The sequence below is a fragment of the Armigeres subalbatus genome, chromosome 1 (assembly GCF_024139115.2).
Source record: "Armigeres subalbatus isolate Guangzhou_Male chromosome 1, GZ_Asu_2, whole genome shotgun sequence".
Classification (NCBI taxonomy): domain Eukaryota; kingdom Metazoa; phylum Arthropoda; class Insecta; order Diptera; family Culicidae; genus Armigeres; species Armigeres subalbatus.
This window is the reverse complement of record NC_085139.1, coordinates 309,152,329-309,172,807: the sequence shown is the minus strand read 5'-3', so window position 1 is coordinate 309,172,807 and position 20,479 is coordinate 309,152,329. Positions and strand designations below refer to the sequence as shown.

The 20,479-nt window shown below is 46.2% G+C and overlaps 1 protein-coding gene across 2 annotated transcripts in view; it reads left to right on the top strand.

Moving 5' to 3' along the window:
- The window catches only part of LOC134207902 (zinc finger protein 2), a 75,069-nt gene that overhangs the window by 23,577 nt on the left and 31,013 nt on the right, over positions 1-20,479 (top strand). For both annotated transcript variants that reach the window (XM_062683943.1, XM_062683942.1), the window contains exons 2-4: positions 8,074-8,510; positions 8,577-11,712; positions 11,770-11,955. In XM_062683943.1, coding sequence (XP_062539927.1) covers positions 8,319-8,510; positions 8,577-11,712; positions 11,770-11,955 — 3,514 coding nt within the window. In that variant the 5' untranslated portion in view covers positions 8,074-8,318. The remainder of the gene's footprint in view (positions 1-8,073; positions 8,511-8,576; positions 11,713-11,769; positions 11,956-20,479) is intronic.

Below are 20,479 nucleotides of genomic sequence, written 5' to 3'. Positions count from 1 at the left end.
GTGAAGGGTCTAAATAGTGGGACCTTGTCATGTTGCTCTTGAGAAAACAAAACAACAACTGTATCGAAAACGATACTGCATTGCTTATCAATAGTAATGAAATAATTCGACATGCACTTAAACACTAAGAATACGGGTAACGCTACAATAGATCTAGTAACAGGTCGCAGTGGCACACCTGAACACGAAAAAAAATCGTTCTGGGGTTTCTGAAACTATTACTCATGTAATAAGTATATTGTTTGACCATCTATTTTCAAGCGGACCCCTTTTTACGAAGGGCGAGAAACGCGCCATTACCGCTAGGTGGATTAATCTGGATTTTTATCAATCGTTTGGTTACAAACTGAATTGATTGTTCAGGAAAATCTTGATGTCGTAACTATACTGCCCATAGCATATTTGTCCCATATGAATAGGAAATCCAGCAAAAATATGGGACTGATATGGGATCATAAGCAGTATATAAATCGCTAGTAGTGCGTATCATTGATACAATCGTTTGCTGAAACAAACCGAAATTATGCCGTAATATCTCTTTGCTCCAGGTAAGTATCCATTCCAAGAAAATTTAATCAAAACCCAGGTTGAATGCAAAAGTATCGTAGGACTACGCACACACCCGGCCAAAAGTTTAAGTTCACCCTCGAAAAAAATTGAAAAAATGTTGGCCCTATTTTTGCCGCCGATTTTCGATTTTTTATGTTGTTAGATCAGTACAAAGATTATGAGATTATTAAAACGATCAATTTTGAATTGTTTAAGCACTTAAATATTACCTTAAGATACAATTTTTTCTTAAATTTATGAGAATATGTTTTTTTCTCTTGAAATTGAGCCCACAAAATTTCGAAATAAAAAGTGGAATGAAACCCAACTTTAATTATTTTTGAAAGCCATTGATGAAATTTCGGAGAAAAAAAAATAGTTTTGTTTAAAAAAATCAAAATTTATAATCAAGTGCAAGGTCCCTAGCAGCAAAATTCGGACTGATTTGATTGCTGCAACTCAACGAGTCAAGTACGAGACACTGAAGTCGGCCTTACTGTTGAGGTCGAAATACGAAATATCTGTCAAGATACAATTAAGTGGTGGAATTCAATGGGATTGTACAAACTCGTCTTATGACAAGTGAACTAAAAATTGTTCGTTTTAAATACCTACTCATAATCTTTGCACTGATCAAACAATATACAAAATCGGATGTAAGACGCCAAAAATACGGCCAAAACGTTTGCTTATATTTTTCGAGAGAGAACCCAAACTGTTGGTCGGGATTATATTTCATCCTCCATTGTAAGGCCGTCTTCAGCGTCTCGTCCAAGACAGATTCCGGAAATAGCGAAACGGATCCCACTTGATCGGGTCAAGTACGCTCGGCCTTGCAGTTGAGGTTGAAATACGTATCTGAAAAGCTTACAAAGTGGTGGAATTAAACGGAATAGTTCTAAACTCGTCTTATAACAGATGTATTTTTTATCTTTATTAACCTTCCTAGTGCATTAAAAAAAAATGATACGTTGTGCATTAGTGGGTCAAAAACGACTCCAACTTCAATTCGTCCCCAAAAGCTCATTTTCAAACGAATGTTCAAACTTTTAGAAGCAAATTGAAGATATGGATTCCACGGACTAATTTTTTGTATTTTAGCCATTCTAGTTCCTTGGAATCGATTGCGAAGGAACATGGATTATTGGGCAAATTTTTGTCGTGATTTGGAATTGGAATTATGCCAAATTATGCCATAATAGAAATATATTTTCTGGGTTACCGTGATGGTCCCTTGAAACAGCTACTCGAGGATTTTCTATTCCACACCTCGATATTTCCATGAGTCGACGGTCCCTTCAATATCGACTCATGGAGGTTTGACTTTATCTTTAGAAAAAACCGCGTTTTTCTATGATCAGTTTCATGAGATCCAATTCACCACTTTTACGGATGTTCCGAATCTATTGGAGGACTTCCGGTTGCCGCACATATCCACCACAATCATTTGTTGCTCATAGCTCGATAATGGAAAGTTTTGAATAAACCCGCTTCCCATAATGACACTGGACCGTGGAAAAATGGGGAATTGTTATGATCCATGCAAAATAGACAATTGGTGCATTTTATTGGGATTTTAGCACCAACAAAATTGTGAGCATTTCCAAAATTACCCTTGGAAAAGCAATAAATCTAGACCAACATTTGAAAAAGGGCGTAACAGCCAAAATTTACTGCTTCTGATTCTCCGTCTACATATAAAGCTATGTATGGGGACAAAGAATCAGAAGGATTAAATTTTGGCTGTTATGCCCTTTTCAAATGTTGGTTTAGAAATCACGCCAAAATAGGCCTAAGAATCTACGATCCTTTAAAACCGATTACTGGGAGCCAGATTTGCTTAATTTCAAAAATCAGTCCGTAACGACATTTGTTATAATTTGGTTACAACAGATTGGAAATTGGTTCGAAAATGAATTTTTGGGAGCGATTGATGAGGTTGGGGTCATTTTTGACCCGCTCATGCACAATGTGTCTTTTGTTGTTGTTGTTGCGTTCCCTCAATTTTTCGTTTCCAAAGGAAAAGTCAGAAAATTTCAAGTCCCTACCTTATTTTGTGACAAAACTACAACGTTTTTAAATCATCTCTAGGCCAAAATAGACCCCAATGCACTAGCAAGGTTAACGAGATTTTCAGCCCGAGGCTGGCTCATCTCGTGACTGGTGAGATGAATTAATCTAGATATGAAACTTATTTAGGGTTCAGAGCATATCCTCTCATGGTCATAACAAAAATAGTACCAAGAGGCCCGTTTCGGATGGTTCTAACAGCCTGAATATGAATAAAGCCAATTTGGACACAAGTACAAATGATCTATAACAGAAGTAGAATACCTTCAGACATGGCTTTTTTGTGTAAATAAGGCGCTGTTTCGGACATAAGAAATACAGCTCGCGAATGACTTGAAATCCCACAAAAATTCTCCTATTGCCAATGGAATTCACTTCGGATAACAAGGTTGATCTGGAGAAACCAGATTACATTGCGAATCCAAAAATGGTTACTCGTTTGCAAATAATAAATCCGAGACAAATCTTATCAAATCCATCGAGAATCCGACATGAATCCCCTCTTGGGAGGCTGAGACAGATTTCTGTCGGTAGTCAAACACGAACTAACGGGAGTCTGAGACGGATTCCCGACGCACCTTTGAGACGAGAATTGCCGACGGAAGTCCTAGGCGGATCAGTTTCGGAAACCGGTCTCAGGCCGGTCCCGGATTGCTGCCGAAATCCTTGTTGGATCTCGACGAATCCTTTCCGCATATGAGACGGATCCCAAACGAGTCTCATCGAGAATCTGAGACGGATCCCATTGGGAATCCCGATGGGTGTTCGAAACGGATTCCTACCGGAAACCTGAGACGGATTGCAGACATAAGTTCGAGACAGATTCCTGTCAGCAGTTCAAGACGAATCCTCGTCGAGAGTTAGAGACGGATTCCTATCGGGAGTTCAAGATAGATTTTCGACGGTAGTCTGGTGTAGAATCCGTGACCAATCCCTACGAGAATCAGAGAAGGTTTCCACTGAGAATCTGATACAGATCCCATCGAAAATCTGAAATTGGTTCCGTCAAGAAACCGAAATTCCACCGAAAATCTGAAACGGATCCATTCTGGAGCCTAAGACGGATTCCAGACGTGAGTCGGGAATATGAGATGAACGTCTGAGACGGATTTCCGTCGGGAGTCCGACGCGGATCCGGTTCGGATTTCTGTCTCAGTAGAGAATCCAAGGCAGATCCGGTGGAAACTCAGAGACGGATCCCGTCGAGAATCGAAACGAGTCCCGTCAAGTCCCGATAAACTTGATCGTCGACGGATTCTCATCGGTAGTCCGAGATGGATTCCCATCGGGAATCCGTGAGTGACTCCCAACAAGAGTCCAAAACAGATTCCCGACGGGACTACGGAACGGATTCCCAAAGTGATACCGAGACGAATTCCGGACGGAAGTTTCAGACTGATACCCATCGGACGTCTGTTACCGATACGTCTCGGATACCTGAGTAGGATTTGTATCAGATCCGTTTCCGTGTTAGACTACCGAGTTGGATTGCATCGAGAATATTGAACAGATATCGTGGAGGATCTGAAAAGGACTTCAAACGGACATCTGACGAGAGTTCGAGATCGTTAATCCAAGACGGATTTCGGACAAGAATTTGAGACTGATTGCCAATCAAATCCTGTGATGCCAATGCCTGGTCCGTCGCGGAATCCGGTCTCAGATTTGAAACTACTGTTTCCCTGAATCGTCATCAATCAGTACCTAGGCCAGACCAGGACACAAGAGACTCTCCGGCAATCCCAGGGTCGGCTAACTACTGGGTAATCAAGGGTTTTTCGCTGTAAACAAAAACTAACAACACAGGAACTTTCACTTTACTTGTATAATTTTATTTTTCCTATTTGTGGCGTGTGCGTGTTGTTCTGTGTAATAAAACTATGTATTTTACCGGCCGGAATAGCCTGCACAGTGACTCCAGTCCAGCTGTGCGGCCAGAATTCTCGCCAGAATAGCGAAGCGGGTGGCAAGGCGGACGATTGTCGTCCAACAAGACCAGCGGGCGTTGCTGCACGATGGTGAGCAGGCGTCTTCCCTCGTAGGCGCGATCGACCGGCCGTGGCTTAGCCACCTTGGACGGCCGAGAGGGGAATTCCTCCTTGACGATTAGGGCCTACTGCCCGAGGAATCGTCCAGTGAAGGACGTCACAATCCTTGACGGATTAGGCGCGGAAGCCAAATGACTTCGCGGGCCAAACCGTGTGCTGGACGGAAAAGCAGTCCGAAAAAGACGTAGAAAAAGAAGTGGTCCTGAACTCTTTTCCCCAATGTGTTATTTAGCTCCTGCTAGAAAAAGGGGGGAGTTGGTCACTGTTCTCACTGCACTCAAGACACGTCTACAGCACACGGACGCCTGATATTAAAAGCCCGAAATTTGGCAATGGCTTCTCTTTTCAAAGAATTCCCTTAATAATATTCTCGCTAATTTGCATTTTTCATCCAACATGAAATTTGCAGAATCATGATGCCATGTTGGATATTTGGTACCACCCTCATGTATAGACAGCGGTACAACCCTAACGCTTCTGTGGTAACTTCTTCTTCTTCTTATAGGCATTACATCCCCACACTGGGACAGAGCCGCTTCACAGCTTAGTGTTCATTAAGCACTTCCACAGTTATTATAACTGCGAGGTTTCTAAGCCAAGTTACCATTTTTGCATTCGTATATCATGAGGCTAAAACGATGATACTTTTATGCCCAGGGAAGTGGAGACAATTTCCAATCCGAAAATTGTCTAGACCGGCACCGGGAATCGAACCCAGCCACCCTCAGCATGGTCTTGCTTTGTAGCCGCGCGTCTTACCACACGGCTAAGGAGGGCCCTGTGGTAGCTCTGCTGTTTTATACGAGAAACGTGAAAGTTCCGAAACATACAACAATATACCTAAAAAAATCTACAATTTGTAACCAAACGGTTACATATTCATCTCGGAACTGGTTGGGATCCACACCGGATTCCCGACGGGATGCGTAACGGATCCTCGAAGGAATTCGTATCTTCATTTCCTTCAGTTTCCCGATGGGAGTCCGAGACGATTTCCGTTTAGTTTTGACTCAAGCTTCCGTTGATGACCCGAGTATCAAACTTCCGACAAGGTCCGGGTATTGGTTTTCCGGGAGAATGGCCATTTGGCCGAATACTAATACGGCCAGATGCCATTTAGACGAAGGCCACTAGGCCGAAAATTGTTTGGCCGAATATACAATTTGGCAGAACAGACCATTATGCTGAAAGTCATTTGACCGAATGGGTCATGTGAAAAGTGAGACGTCTCACTTCTCACTGCTTACTTCCCACTTCTCACTGTAAAAAGTGAGTAGTACGAAGTGAGAAGTGAGACACCTCACTACTCACTTCTCATTTTTCACAGTGAGAAGAAAGACTTCGCACTACTTACTTTTCACTGTAAAAAGTTAGAAGCGCGAAGTGAGTAGTGAAACGTCTCACTATTTACTTCGCGCTTCTCACTTTTTACAGTGAGAAGTGTGAAATGAGGAGTGAAAATTTCACTGTGAAAAGTGAGAAGTGAGACGTCTCACTTCTCACTTCTTACTTTTCCCAGTGAGCAGCGAGAGTTTAGAAGTAAGACGTCTCACTTCTCACTCTTTATTTTCTACTTCTAACTGTAAGAAGTAAGTAGTGCGAAGTATGGCATGAGACGTCTCACTACTCATTTTTCACAGTGAGAAGTGAAAAATGACGAGTGAGAAGCGAGACGGATTCTTTCCAAAGGGAACTGTTCTGTTCGGCTTCCCAACGAGATTCGTATCTTCTAACCGGAAGAAATCCGATCCGGCTCCCGGTACCACTTTGAACCGGTTCGTTTCGGGAACCCAACACTCGGATCCCGTCGGGAATCCACAACTCGAATCCCACCGGGAATCCGCAACTTGGATCCAGTCATCCAGATCCTGTCGAGAATTCGGGGAAGGGTCGTTTGGCCGAAAGCTATTTGGCCGAATGCCATTAGCCCGAACAAATCATTAGGCCGAAACCCAAATAACTTATTCGGCCAAATGTCCTATTCGGCCAAATAACCTTTTTGGCCAAATGTCCTATTCGGCTGGATGACCCGTTCGGTCAAATGACTTTCAGCCAAATGAGTTTCGGCCTAATGGTTTGTTCGGGCTAGTGGCATTCGTCCAAATAGCTTTCGGTCGAATGGGTAACGGCCAAAAGACCCTTCTCCAAATTCCCGACGGGATCCGGATGACTGGATTCAAATTTCGGATTCCCGATGGGATCCGAGTGTCGGATTCCCGATGGGATCCGAGTGTCGGATTCCTGACGGAATCCAAGTTTTGGATTCCCAACGGAATCCGGGTTCCCGGCAGGATCCGGTTCGAAACAGTACCGGATTGCGTCGGGATGTCGGATACGAATCCCGTTGGATAGCCCAAACAGTTCCCTTTGGAAAGAAATCTGTAACGAAGCCACGATAGATCCACCGGCAAAGCCGAGATGAATCCCTTCGGGAAAAGGAAAATAATACTATCGGGAAGTCGGGCTGGATCCCGACTGAAATTATGCACCGGGTTCTACTGCGAATGATAGTCAGAATCGAGCTGCTGATCTCGGTTGGAGCCGTAGTGGATCCCTTCGGAAAGGAGTGAAAAATCACGCAAAGAAGCCAGGATGGGGCACATCCTGTCATAAAGGCGACATTAGTCTCATTCGTAAACCAAAATTTATCCTTTCTGGGGAAAGGGACAAATCCCGCCGGTAATCCCTGACGTATTGTTCTCACATCGGAATGGATTTCGTTAGAAATCCGGTAGGCTGTTGTAATCTGCCACGGATTCCGATTCCATTGGGAACCTGCTGTCAAACTGCTGCTAAATACATTCGTTGAGGATCAAAGTCAAATTCTGTTGAAAAACTCTCTTCATTGCCAAATAAATTAAATAGGTGGAATAATTATATTCAAAAGGGAGGAAAATCAAAAAAGTGAGTTCTATTAATTTCCTCACACTTTATTTTTATCCATCGATTCACATTTTTAACTGATTTTTTGTTACGATTTTGACTTGCTTTGAAAGGCGATAACAAAGCGACGTCACAAAAAGATTGAAATTCGCTTACCTGTCGAGATGCAAATAAATTATCGGAATGAAATAAAATATTACGGAATCTTTTTGATTTGTATGAACTTCTACTAAACACATTGTAAATGATTTAGCGTTTTATCTCTATGTATCACGAGCCAACACCAGGCTCCAAATCACCAAAAGAATTCTTTCAAATGTGACTGATCCAACGGGACCATAAAGGCTGCAAATGGTCCTGTTGGTATCATCAAAAAGTCACATTGGCGCCGAACGGACGGCCATCATCAATGGTAACAAGCTTTGGCTGCGTGCTACAAAGGTGTTCCCCCCGCGGTCCTACAGAACCAAAATCCTAACTTTCCCCGTTCTTGCATTTCCGCTCTCTCCGTTACCCATTGCAGATATCCCGTTCGATGAAACAAACACACCTAGCTATAATGAAATTACGAGAAAAAATACATTTTAAGATTTAAACTTTAGAAAAAGTTTTACAAAATCATAAACCTCGCATTATTTATAAATTAATTTTAACTATAATTAAATTTTAAAAACAAAATTATTATATATTAAATTAATTAAAACAAAACAATTGTAAACTAACACACGTAACTCGCAAACATTTTAAATCAAAAAACACAAACACAAAATGGCTTCTCGGAAAAACGCAAAATTCTCCACCAAAATCCAGTTCTATCTGAAACACAGGGAATCGCGGATACTGAAGCTATGCAACGACACCATCAGCCCGGTACCGAACGATTCGCTCACGCGAGCCATCTTCAAGCTGCTGTCGAAACCGGTGGACAACAGGCGGATCATTCAGCTTCTTGCCGACAAGGTGCGTAAGCGCGAAGCTTTGGTCGATCGGAATTACAATTGCTTATAACTGATTTTCCCATTGCAGAAACGTCCCTCCACCAAATCGACTGCCTCGCACAGCACCGTGAAGACGGCTCAACCAACGGCGGCGACAGCGACACCAACGCCGACAGGTTGCACAGTCACAGCAGCACTGACAGCGGCGGCCATCGCAGCATCGACAGCCACCTCGTCCACTGCTTCCACACCTGTCAGCGCCCTGTCCCTGTCTCTGCCCGAGTATCAGAAAGATGTGGAACGGTTTCGTGGCCGCATCATCTGCCAGGACAACACGTGCATCATCGATCCGGCGGCCTCTCCTAAGAACGACAACAATTCGAATCCTCGCACTCATTCCTTCCGAATTGTCTCGTTCAGCAAGGAGACCACCGGCACCGGCAGCAAGTCAGACACTTCCTCGTCGCCACTTGGCGGTAGCGACGGCGGACGAGATTCGGTCGGCGAAGAGCAGGCCCAGAATCTCAGTTCGTCGTCACCTTCGTCTACCGCATCGACACAAGCTGGCCACAAGGCAATTCTGATGTGCTTCAGCTGTAAGCTCAGCTTCGGCACTTGCCGATCGTTCATCGCCCACGCCAAGATGGAGCACAGTCTCACACTGAATGACTACGAGCGAATGTTGCTCGAGAGAAACTACAGCAGCGCCATCATCCAGACCAACACGGAGAGGCAGTTTTACTTCCTGGTTCCTTTCGAAGAGAAATCTTCAGCCAACAGCACCACCAATAACAACAACAACAGCATCAACACTAGCACTAGCATTAAGACGACGATGATGGATAGTGAAGAGCGGATAAGAAGCGGGAGCGGCATCAACAGCAATGGAGGAAGTCAACAAACGTCTCCACAGCAACAACAGTCCCTCCAACAGCAGCAGCAACATCAACAACAGGCGATACAACTGCAACAACAACAACAACAACAACAGCAACACCAACAGCCACAGCAGCAACAACTATCGCCTCAACTACAAACGCCGGATAAAAGCCCCGGTTCCATCAGCTTCGACGGTGGCTTCCCGAAACTCACCCCCAGCAGTATGCTCTACGACATGGACAACAAGCTGCAGGCGAGTTGGAAGCTGGCGGCCGAAAAGTACAACAACGCCATGAACGAAAGCGTTGCGGTGGCAGCAGCTGCTGCCGCCGCGGCTGCCGTGCAAGAAGAAAAGAACGCAGCCAGCGGAAAAGCGTTGGCAGATTTTCTGACTCAGCAAAAAATGCTGTCGGCTGCGGAAAATCTGTACAGCAAACAAAACAAGTTCCTGGAGTTGATGAACTCGAATCCACTGGCAGCGGCGGCAGCGAAAGCGGCTACCGTCAGCACAGGCGTCGATGGAGCTAGCGATTTTCACCTGGCCAAAAAGTACAATGCAATGGATCTTTACAAACAGTTGATGGCTGCCAACAACTTCCGACCGGAGGGGCTGGACACGCTCAAAGAAGAACTAAAGCCCGAACACCAGATAAGCGTTAAGAAATTGGAGACTGATCCGACAGGGGCGTTCCGCGGCAATTCCTTCGCACCAAATATTTCCACGAGGAATTCCTGCAAAACGCTCAAATGTCCCCAGTGTAATTGGCACTATAAGTACCAAGAAACGCTGGAAATCCACATGCGGGAGAAGCACCCGGACGGAGAAACAGCCTGCAGTTACTGCCTAGCTGGACAACAACATCCCCGTCTGGCGAGGGGCGAATCCTACACCTGCGGGTACAAACCGTACCGTTGCGACATTTGTAACTATTCCACCACTACGAAGGGTAACCTGTCTATTCATATGCAAAGCGACAAACATCTGAATAACATGCAGGATCTGAACGGAATGATGAACAAAAGTAATCAGAACTTTTTGAATCTTGCAACCCTTCAAACGAACGAGAAGGTTAACACGTCTCGCAACCAATACATGCAAGCCACCTCACCATTGTCCCTAACCACGAAGCTCACCCAACAGCAAGTCAAAGAAACTCAGCACAGCAACTACGATGCCAACCGGTCAAAGTCCTTCTTCAAATGTGACATCTGCAACTACGACACCAACATAGCTCGAAACCTGCGAATTCACATGACCAGCGAAAAACATATCAGCAATCTGAACTCCCTGCAATCCAGCTATAGTCAACTGAAGAACCTTCAAACCATGTCTTCACCGGAGGGCCTCGACTACTTGAGTGCGTTGAACCTCAACGCTCTCAAGGAAGACAACCCCCTCAACCGCGTGGAAGACTACACCAACAGTTCTCTCAAGTCCCTGTCCATCCCATCGTCCCCGTTTGCTCCCATCGATCCCACCCCAGTCAGCACCGCCAACAGCACCCCCACGCCAGAATCCCTCTTCCTCAACAACCCCTCACCTTTTTCCGGTGGCAGTGAACCCGATCGCAGCACAACCGGCCCCATCGACTTCCAACAACAGCTAGACGAAGACAAAAACCCGCTCCACTTCGAACCTCCGATCAGACTCACACTGGACCCGTCGGCTTACTACACCTGTCTGATCTGCTCGGACTTCGACACCAACAACCTGGAAGAGCTGAAGAAGCACGTGATCAAGGATCGCCTCACCTCAAACATTGCAATGGATAGTATAGTGATCGCGGCGGCCAGCTGCGAGTGTCACCTGTGCGGCTTCCGGTCGCCAACGGCGGACAAACACGACCTCGAACGCCATCTCAAAACGGAAGCCCACCTGAAGCGACTTGATCTGATGATTCATCTGCTCGAAGGGCGGGACAAGGCCATCGGCAAGCTGAAACAATTCTGCGGCCCGGAGCTGTTCAAGAAACTCTCGCTGATCTTCCCCCTGCCGGAGGAAACGAAATTTCCGTACGAAGAAATGCCAAGCATTGGTGAAATTTCGCGTTCTCCCCTGACGCTGCTGCTGGAACCGAAGACGGAACTGGTCGAGCGGGAGTTCAACGGAGACTGCGAGGGCACCCAACCGCACCCGGACAACGTCCAGATCAAGTGCAACTGCTGCAACTACTACACGACCTCGCTGGAGAAGATCGGCATCCACAGCCTGTCGGAAAAGCACATTTTCCGGCGGATCTGTTTCGACTACTTGCTGCTCATCTCGAGCGAGAAGAACGCAGCCGCCGCCGCCGGTGGCGGTTCGCTCAGTCCGTTGAACCTGCAGCAGAGCATTAAAAGTGAAGGTACGTGTGTTCTGGGAAGATACGAATGGTTGTGTTTATTTGGTGCGATCGTTTCAGATGGACGTCCGGGAAGTGCCGCAGCTATGTTGCTTCGTGGGAGCCAACTCATGTTGACGTGCGTACCGTGTGGCTTCAAAACGGATCACATCTACTACATGATCCACCATCTGAAGAAGTCGTGTAAGGCGGAGCAGAATATTAATCTGCTCGGACTGCGCAATATCTTCAAGTTGACCCCGAAGGGTAAGTACCGCATTCAACTTGCTGATAAACATGTTTAGTAATGAGGTTCAAAATGCTGCACAGTGAAAGAAAAGTGGTTAGAAAAGCTCACATATTCAATATCGTGATTCAGTGTGAACAATTATTTGAATAATTAAGAGGTAGTGATGAATGACAATGACCACAAAAAGCTGCAAGAAATAAATCCAGTTTTCCCCCGTACACGTCTAAGCGGGAGAAGAGTCATATTTCCGTTCATTTAATTTATTAGGCTTACATCTAAACAGATAACAATGAATCAACTATTTGACGACACAATACATGGTTCGAGGCCACATCTCTTCATCCTCGGTTGCTCCCCACGCTCGCCAACTCATTGTGAACCTGGTCAGCCAACCCCACATGCTGCGCTCCACGACTTCTTGTACCTGCCGGGTCGAAGGGAACACCACAACACCATCTGTGCACGGTTACTGTCCAGGATTCTTGCAACATGCCCTGCCCATTGTATTTTTCCAACTGGGTTCACCGTAGAGTTGGGCGAGCTCGTGGTTCATTATTCGCCGTCACACACCGTTCTCTGGCGGTGTGCCAAAAATGGTCCTAAGCACGCATCTCTCGAATACCCCGAGTGCTTGTAAGTCCTCCTCGAGCATGGTCCAAGTCTCATGTCCATAGAGGACCACTGGTCTTATGAGCGTTTTCTACATGACACGTTTGGTGCGGGTGTGAATCTTATTTGACCGCAATTTTATCTGTAGCCCGTAGTAGGCCCGACTTCCACATATGATGCGACTTCGTATTTCACGACTGACATTGTTATCAGCCGTTAGCAAGGATCCAAGGTAGATGAATGCCTCGACCACCTAGAAGGTATCCCCGTCCATTGTAACACTGTTTCCCAGGAGGGCCTTGTCGCGCTCCGTTACGCCCACTAGTACTTTGTCTTTGAAGCATTCACCACCAATAGAACTTTTGTTTCCTCATGTTTCAGGCAGGTGTACAGTTCTACCATCTTCACAAATGTTCGGAGAAGGGCCGTTTGGCCGAATACCGTACGGCCGAATGCCATTTGGCCGAAGGTCACTAGGCCGAAAGTTGTTTGGCCGAAAGCCATATGGCCGAAAGGGTCATTTGGCCGAATAGGACATTTGGTCGACTAGGTCATTTGAAAAGTGAGAAATGAGGAGTGCGATGTGAAACGTCTCCCTTCTCACTCCTCATTTCTCACTTCTCAAAGTGAAAAGTAAGTTTTGGAATATCTTACTAGAGTGAGAAGCGAGTCGTCCCACAACTCACTTCTCATTTGTCAGTGTAAAAAGTGCTCACTTTCTGCTCACTGTGAAAAGTGAGTAGTGGGATGTCTCACTACTCACTTCGCCGAATAGACTTCTCATCTCTCACTTCTCACTTTTTACAGTAAGCAGTGAGAAATGGTAAATTAATAGTGAGCTGTCTCACTTCTCACTCCTCAAATCGCACTTTTCAAATGACCTATTCGGCCAAATGTCCTATTCGGAACGGCCAAACGTCCAATTCGGCCAATCGTCCAATTCAGCCAAACGTCATTTTCGGCCAAGCATCTTAATCGGCCAAATGTCCTTTTCGGCCAAACGTTCTATTACACTCAGCGAACTGGACTATCGAAATTCATAACTGGCGCCTTATGAATCTTCGGCCGATTATTCCACCATTAGTGCTTCTTATACGCAGTTACCTTCCTGAGTATTCAAGCGTCGATGGGCGTGTGGTTTACATACCGGCCTCTCAACCCCGACACCCATGGTTCGAATCCAGTCTGCCGCACTTCACTTTTTTTTAAATGAAAATCATCATTCATAAGGCAATATATTGAAATTCATACCGATTCCTTGTGGCAAATTTTCATAAGGCGTTTGATTGAAAATCATACGTCCATTTTTCTCAGTGTAGGCCAAATGTCCTATTCGGCCTAATGGTCTGTTCGGTCAAATGCTATATTCGGCCAAAGAACTTTCGGCCCAGTGGCATTCAGCCAAATGGCATTCGGCCGAACGGTATTCGACCAAACGGCCCTTCCCCGTCCTTTTCGGCTAAACGTCCTATTCCGCCAAATAACATATTCAACCAAATGGGTTTTTCGGCCAGATGGGTTTCGGCCTAATGGTTTGTTCGGCCTAATGGTTCAGCCTAGTGGCATTCGGTCAAATGACTTTCGGCCGGATGGGTCCCCGCCAAACGACCCTCCCCCGTTCTGAGATTCAGATCCTCCAGATCACTAGGAACGAGGGTGAACGGAGAGAGAACACTCCCCTCCTTGTCGTAACGTTAAGCAGGACCTCAAGACCAGAGTACATCTACTTTGGTTTCTTGAGGTGCCCAACTAGACCATACTACCCGTCTACCATGCAGTGCTGATGGGAGTTCGGACACACTAAGACTAGATCTAAAGCCCCCAACGCCACTAGATCTAAAGCCCCACAACGCCAAGTGTAGCAGTGGCCAACACTCTCGCAGAAATAGAGCCTGCCCGGCGTATAGAATAGAAAACGACGTCCAACAGATAAAAGCCAACTGGGACTGTACCTACCCCGAAGCTTGATGTATCCTGCAGCTGGAAAAGAGTGGAGAGCTTTCTTTGGAGTCGTTCACTAATTACGTAAGCATTTTTTCTTGTTTTTTGGAGCCCCTCCCCCCTTGTAAGATTTTTCCCATCCAAATTATTTTTTGTTTATATGAAGAGTAAGAAAATGACAGACCCCCCTCCCCCCATATGTGCTTACGTAATTTTTGAATGACCCATTTCGCCGATGTCGTCAACGCAGGTCAAACCTCTACGAGAAACTCTACGCGGAGGGTGCCTGAAGAGCGCTCAGAGTTATGTGGATCAGACAAACTGACAGTCGCTACACTCCTTGCTGTCCTCGCTGAAAAAGACGAGAGGATTCGCAAACTGGAAGTCATGATGCAGAGAAGCTTCCGAAGAAACGTTGAGCTCCAGACCGATTTCGATAAAATCATTGATAGCTAGCTCCTTCTCACAGCATCAAGTCCCCAACCAGCCGGAACTAAGAAACAAGACTCGATGGACGACACACTCACTTCCATCGAGAAACCGGAAGGGCTTAGCCCCGCACCTTCTTCACAACCGTTGAACCCACCCCTCAGACCTCCACCAACGCTGACTTCCAGGATAGTTCTCGGATCTCGCCCTCAAACTCATTTATGACAAGTGTGTTGCTCGGGAACTCGACAATCAACAGTGTCGCGAAAGTGCAGATATCCTTCTGGCTTCAGGATTGCCGGAAAGAGGAGTATCGCCAGCACATCGCCAGAACCCACACTGCCGCGACAAAGAACATCCCGAAAACCCAGCGGCTAAGTTCCTAGAACAGCGGTTCTACCGCCAAGTAATTGGGACTATCAACTATAGCGCATTAGCCTGCAATATGCCACAAAGCCCAAACACCATCAACGAGCCGACGTACGATCCAGATAGCCGAGGCACCATTGGACCTCACGAAAACCTGCCTGGTATTCGCCGACGAAGGACTCCTCAAGCGGCCTCAGTCTGTTAAACAGGATACGCGACAGGATTTTGTACGCCGAGTTCAGAAGAGTAATCCCTCTGTAATTGGCACACTTTAGTCTGTGCCCTTTCTTATAGATTGGGCATATAAGACCATCCAACCAGTCGGCAGGCAGTTCTTCATCCTCCCATATTTTCAGGATAATGTGGTGGATTGATTGATGCAGCTGCTCACTTCCGTATTTGAGAAGCTTGACAGGGATCTCGTCCTTCCCAGCAGCTTTACTGTTTTTCAACTCCTTTAGAGCCTTCTTAACCACGTCCAGCGTTGGTGGTTCCACAGCTTGACCGTCGCCGACTATGTCCGTCCTGTTCCTTAATACACCTTCATTTTCACCGTTCAACAAATCTTCGAAGTGCTCCTTCCATCTGGCTGCCACCATAGTCTTGTCTGTCAGCAAACTCCTTCGGTTATTGCACATGGCGGGCACTGGTCTTATGCCGCGCGTAATTTACAGTTGCGTAAAACCTCCGCATATCGTTTCTACCCATGCTCTCCTGCGCTTCAGCTATCACAATCTCTTCGTCTTGCCTTTTTTTCTGCGGTGGATTCGTTTCTCTTCTGCCCGTGCTACACCGTGTAGCTCCCTGTTGAAACGGGTACGAGCCGCTAGCATTCGACTCCTAGCAACATTTTTCTCGTCCGTCACTCGCTGGCACTGCTCATCAAACCAACCATTTCGTTGGCGTGGCTGTGCAGTGCCCAACACTTCCTGCGCTGTTGTTGCCACAGCTTCGTGGATGTTTTCCCACAATCTTTTGACGTTGCCAGATCCGGTGGCATCTCCTATCCGTTCGTCCAGCTTCTGGTGGTACTGATCTGCAACTCCTTCAACTGATAAGCGTTGGATATTGAAACGCATCGTTTTGTTGTTTCGTGAATTCGTGACGAGTCGATGTTCGGACCTCTGAAGGACCTTACATCTATAACATTCGAGAAATGTCGTCCGTTGACCAGCACGTGGTCTATCTGTGAGCAAGTGTCTCCACTCGGATGTTGCCGGGTGTGTTTGCGGATATTCTTACGTGCGAAGTAGGTACTGCTTATTGCCATCCTTCTAGCAACAGCAAAGGTCACAAGTCGCAGACCATTATCATTGGTAGCGGAATGAAGGCTTTCTGTTGTGTATTGAGCTAGTAACCCACGATATTAGGGCACCGTTATGCCTAGTAACCAAGCGCTGCTTAGTAGCAACCTAGTTTGTTTAATTGAAGTAATTAGTTAAATAAATTTTCATTAGTCCCTTTGAGCCCAACCAGTATACACGCGTCTTATTAACTCGCAAGAGGTTATGGGCACAGAGCTGGTCAAAGCTTGAAGTAGTCAAATCAAGAATAGTTCGTTCAATTTCAAAAGGATGATTCCACGGGATAATTCCAATTCAGATGGTGAAAGGCGTACTGGTACAAGTGCGAGACAATCAGGCGAAGGTGATGGACCGGCTACAAGCGGAAGCAGTGTGCGGTCTTTAACTGCTAGTCGGACGCAATTTAGAAGTGCAGTAGCTTTACCGGCCATAGAGAAATTGAAGGGAAGGCAGAACTATGCATAGTGGGCGTTTTCAATGAAAATGTTGCTCATACGAGAAGGGACGTGGCGTGCAGTAAAACCATCGGCGAATGTGGCGGTTGATCCGGATATGAGTGATCGAGCACTTGCAACTATATGCCTAAGCTTGGAGAAGCACAACTTTAGTTTAGTCAAGAATGCTGGTACCGCAAAGGAAGCATGGGAGAAACTGCAGCAAGCGTTCCAGGACGATGGACTAATCCGGAGGTTCGGTCTGCTGGACAAACTTACAACTGTCAAGTTAGAAGATTGCGAATCCATTGAAGCTGACCAGTTGATTACGGCTGCAAATGATTTAGGAGAAATTGGTTTTCAAGTCAACGATCAGTGTCTGGCGTCTTTGCTCCTGAAAGGACTGCCTATAAGAACTACTATAATCCGATGGTGATAGGTCTTCAAGCCTCAGGAATTGCATTAACTGCTGATGTTGTGAAGACGATGATTATCCAAGATGTCAAATGGCCGCTGAAGAGTTTCAGCAGTGAAGGCGCCCTCTATTCAAAGCAGAAGTCGAAGCGAAATAAAGGGAATGCAGAAAGAAAGAATGGTGCTTGTTTCAATTGCAAGATACCGGGGCATTTCGCTGTGAATTGTCCTCAGAAACAAGGAGCAAGTTCTTCGAAATCAAATAGGAAAGCTTTGTGTGTATCGCTAGCTGCAGGTATCGGCAAAGAAGATCGATACATTCGATCGATACAGCAAGCAGTCAAAGCATCAAGTCGATAGCAAAAGGACATACTTGCGCATCTTCGGGAACCAGAACTTCTGCTGCAATCGCTGCAACACCTTCTCTTCATCGAAGTGGTAGGTGTGAACCAGCCGCCAACGAACTCGAGTGGGTACCACGAAACACTTCTCACCTTCCACTAATCTCACCAATCTGTGCTGCTCCAACCGATAGTTCTGTTTAATTTGCCTCTCTTCATCACTCACGGGTTCTCTTCCTAATACATCGATGATATCACACAAGCGGGGATCTTGTCTTTGTAAAGCCACAAGAAAGTCAGTATTGCTCACTTCGATAGACATCATATCACACATGACTGGATCCACACTCCTCGCCCGGGTTTCTGCTTAACGCGTCGACGTGCCTCATAGAGCTGCCTGGTCTGTGCTCTAGTCGAAAGTCATACTCGGTGAGTGCATTCGTGTCTCGTTTCGCGTGTCTTTCACCGCCCTACAGTCTGTTCGCAACACGAAAAACTTCCCTATCAAGTAATGGCGAAATCGTTCCACGCTTGAGACCACCGCTAACACATCCAGCTCATAGCTATGGTATTTTCGTTCCGCTTCTGATGTTCTCTTGCTGTAATAGCTGATCGGGCGCCAACCCTCTTTTGTGTGCATTGGCAAAATTCCTGCTAGCCCGTCCTGTGATGTATCTGTGTGGAGCTCTATCTCACTATTCGGGTCAAACAACACTAATAGAGGGCGCTCAGTCTACGACTTTTTCAGCTCTTCGAATGCTTGCATTTGCTCACTTTTCCACTCAAACTTCGCCTCCTTCTTCAGCAGTGAGAAGAGAGGGGCTGCTACGATGCTGAACTGTGGGATGAATCTTCGAAAAAATCCCGCCAGCCCAAGAAACTGCTGAACCTGTAGCACACTCTCCGGCATCGGGAACTCTGCGACAGCACGAGTCTTCACCGCGCCTGGCCGGATTCCTTTCCTCGACACCTCGAAACCCAAAAATTCAACTGACGTCTTAAAGAAGTGTGACTTCTTGAGATTGATCGTAAAACCACTTTCTTGGAGCACCTCTAGCAGTTTTGCGAACTTTTCCAACATTTCTCCTTCGTTTTTCCCATCAATCACCAAGTCATCGATGTAGGCCACAATTCCCTGTTTTCGGAGTTTTCCCGTCAGCTGGTTCATTGCCCTCTGGAACACGGAACAGCCATTGGCCAACCCGAACGGCATCCGAAGGAAATGGTAATGTCCGTCACGAGTCGAAAATGCAGTACACTCTTGGCTATCCTCTCAACCTTCCACCTGAGACCTTTCCACTGCGCTGGGACAGGCTACAGCTTTATGTCCCGGCTGATTACATCGATAACAGTTCACCACCTTCTCTCTCTTCTTCTCGGCTACTCGTGTAGTAGTTGACTCCGAAGGTGTATCGACCATACCCTCCATCCACTTCAATCCACTCCTCAACCGTTTCAATTTTTCCTCCCAGCTGTACTCGGCATTTAGAGACGAACTCTCCCAAACCACCGATTGTATATTTCAATATTACAGCTTCATCTAGGCCAGCACGCTTTCCGAGGGCTACTTGTGAATAAACGTACTTTTCAATCGTTTCTTCAATCTTGCAGTTTTCTACGTTTGGTCATCTGAGTGTGGTAGTATATGGTATCGCGTGATGACGGATACGCGCGCACTAACTTCTGCGAAAACAGCGTCCATGTATTCACTTGATCCTGTACACCAGCCCACCACAACTTTGAGGAACCTTCCAGATTCAGACGAGCACAATGCAGCTTGGTCGCGTCATCCCAGCCATAATGTGTGGCCGTAGATTCGATCTCCTGAATCCACTCTTGTGCCGACAGACAAGTTGCTTCTTTCGGGTTGAACTTGCTGACTAGCTCTCTCAACTCGCGAAAATCTGGTCGTCGAACAACTGCCTGGTCTTGATTGTTCGCCGATTCTCTCGTGGCGATGGTCAGCCGCTGCTGCAAGCGTTGTATTTCGGCAACCTTAGCCTCTAACTCCGCCTTCAATGCCGCAGCTTCTTGATCGCCGCTTCGTGACATTTTACCTACTTGTAGCCACCATTTGCTTCCATTGATCAATTGTCCACGCGGTTCTTTTGTTTCCGAGATCTACTGTTCGAGAACCTTTGTCCGCGATCACGACCCGAACTTCACCACGCGCGGCTGTGAATCCTGTCTACGGCTTGTAAACTGCGTCCGAACTGCAGAACTTGACCAACCTTCTACGTTGACCCAAAAATCTCGCGACTTACTCCCCGACGCTTTCCCAGAACCACAGACCCGACGAACAACTGTGACAAACTGGACAAACGCGACTAGCTCGCTTGGTTGCTTTTAGAAGACTAACTTATATATTTTTTTAAAATATCTTGGATGGGCATATGCACAGCACATGTGTCGAAATGGACAAATTGATATGGAATTTGCGAGAAAAAATCCACGTGTCTTGGAGGGACTCAAACCCTCAACCTCCTACTCTCTCGAACCCTCAACTCTACTATCTAGAGAGTAAGTGGTTGAGGGTTCGAGCCCCTCCAAGACCCGTGGATTCTTTTTCGCAAATTTCATATTAATTTGTCCATTTCGAAACATGTGCTGTGCATATGCACAACCAAGATATTTAACAAAAAAATGGTTTTCGAACGGCCGAGTTGCCGAATAATATGCAATTAATTATAACATACATTG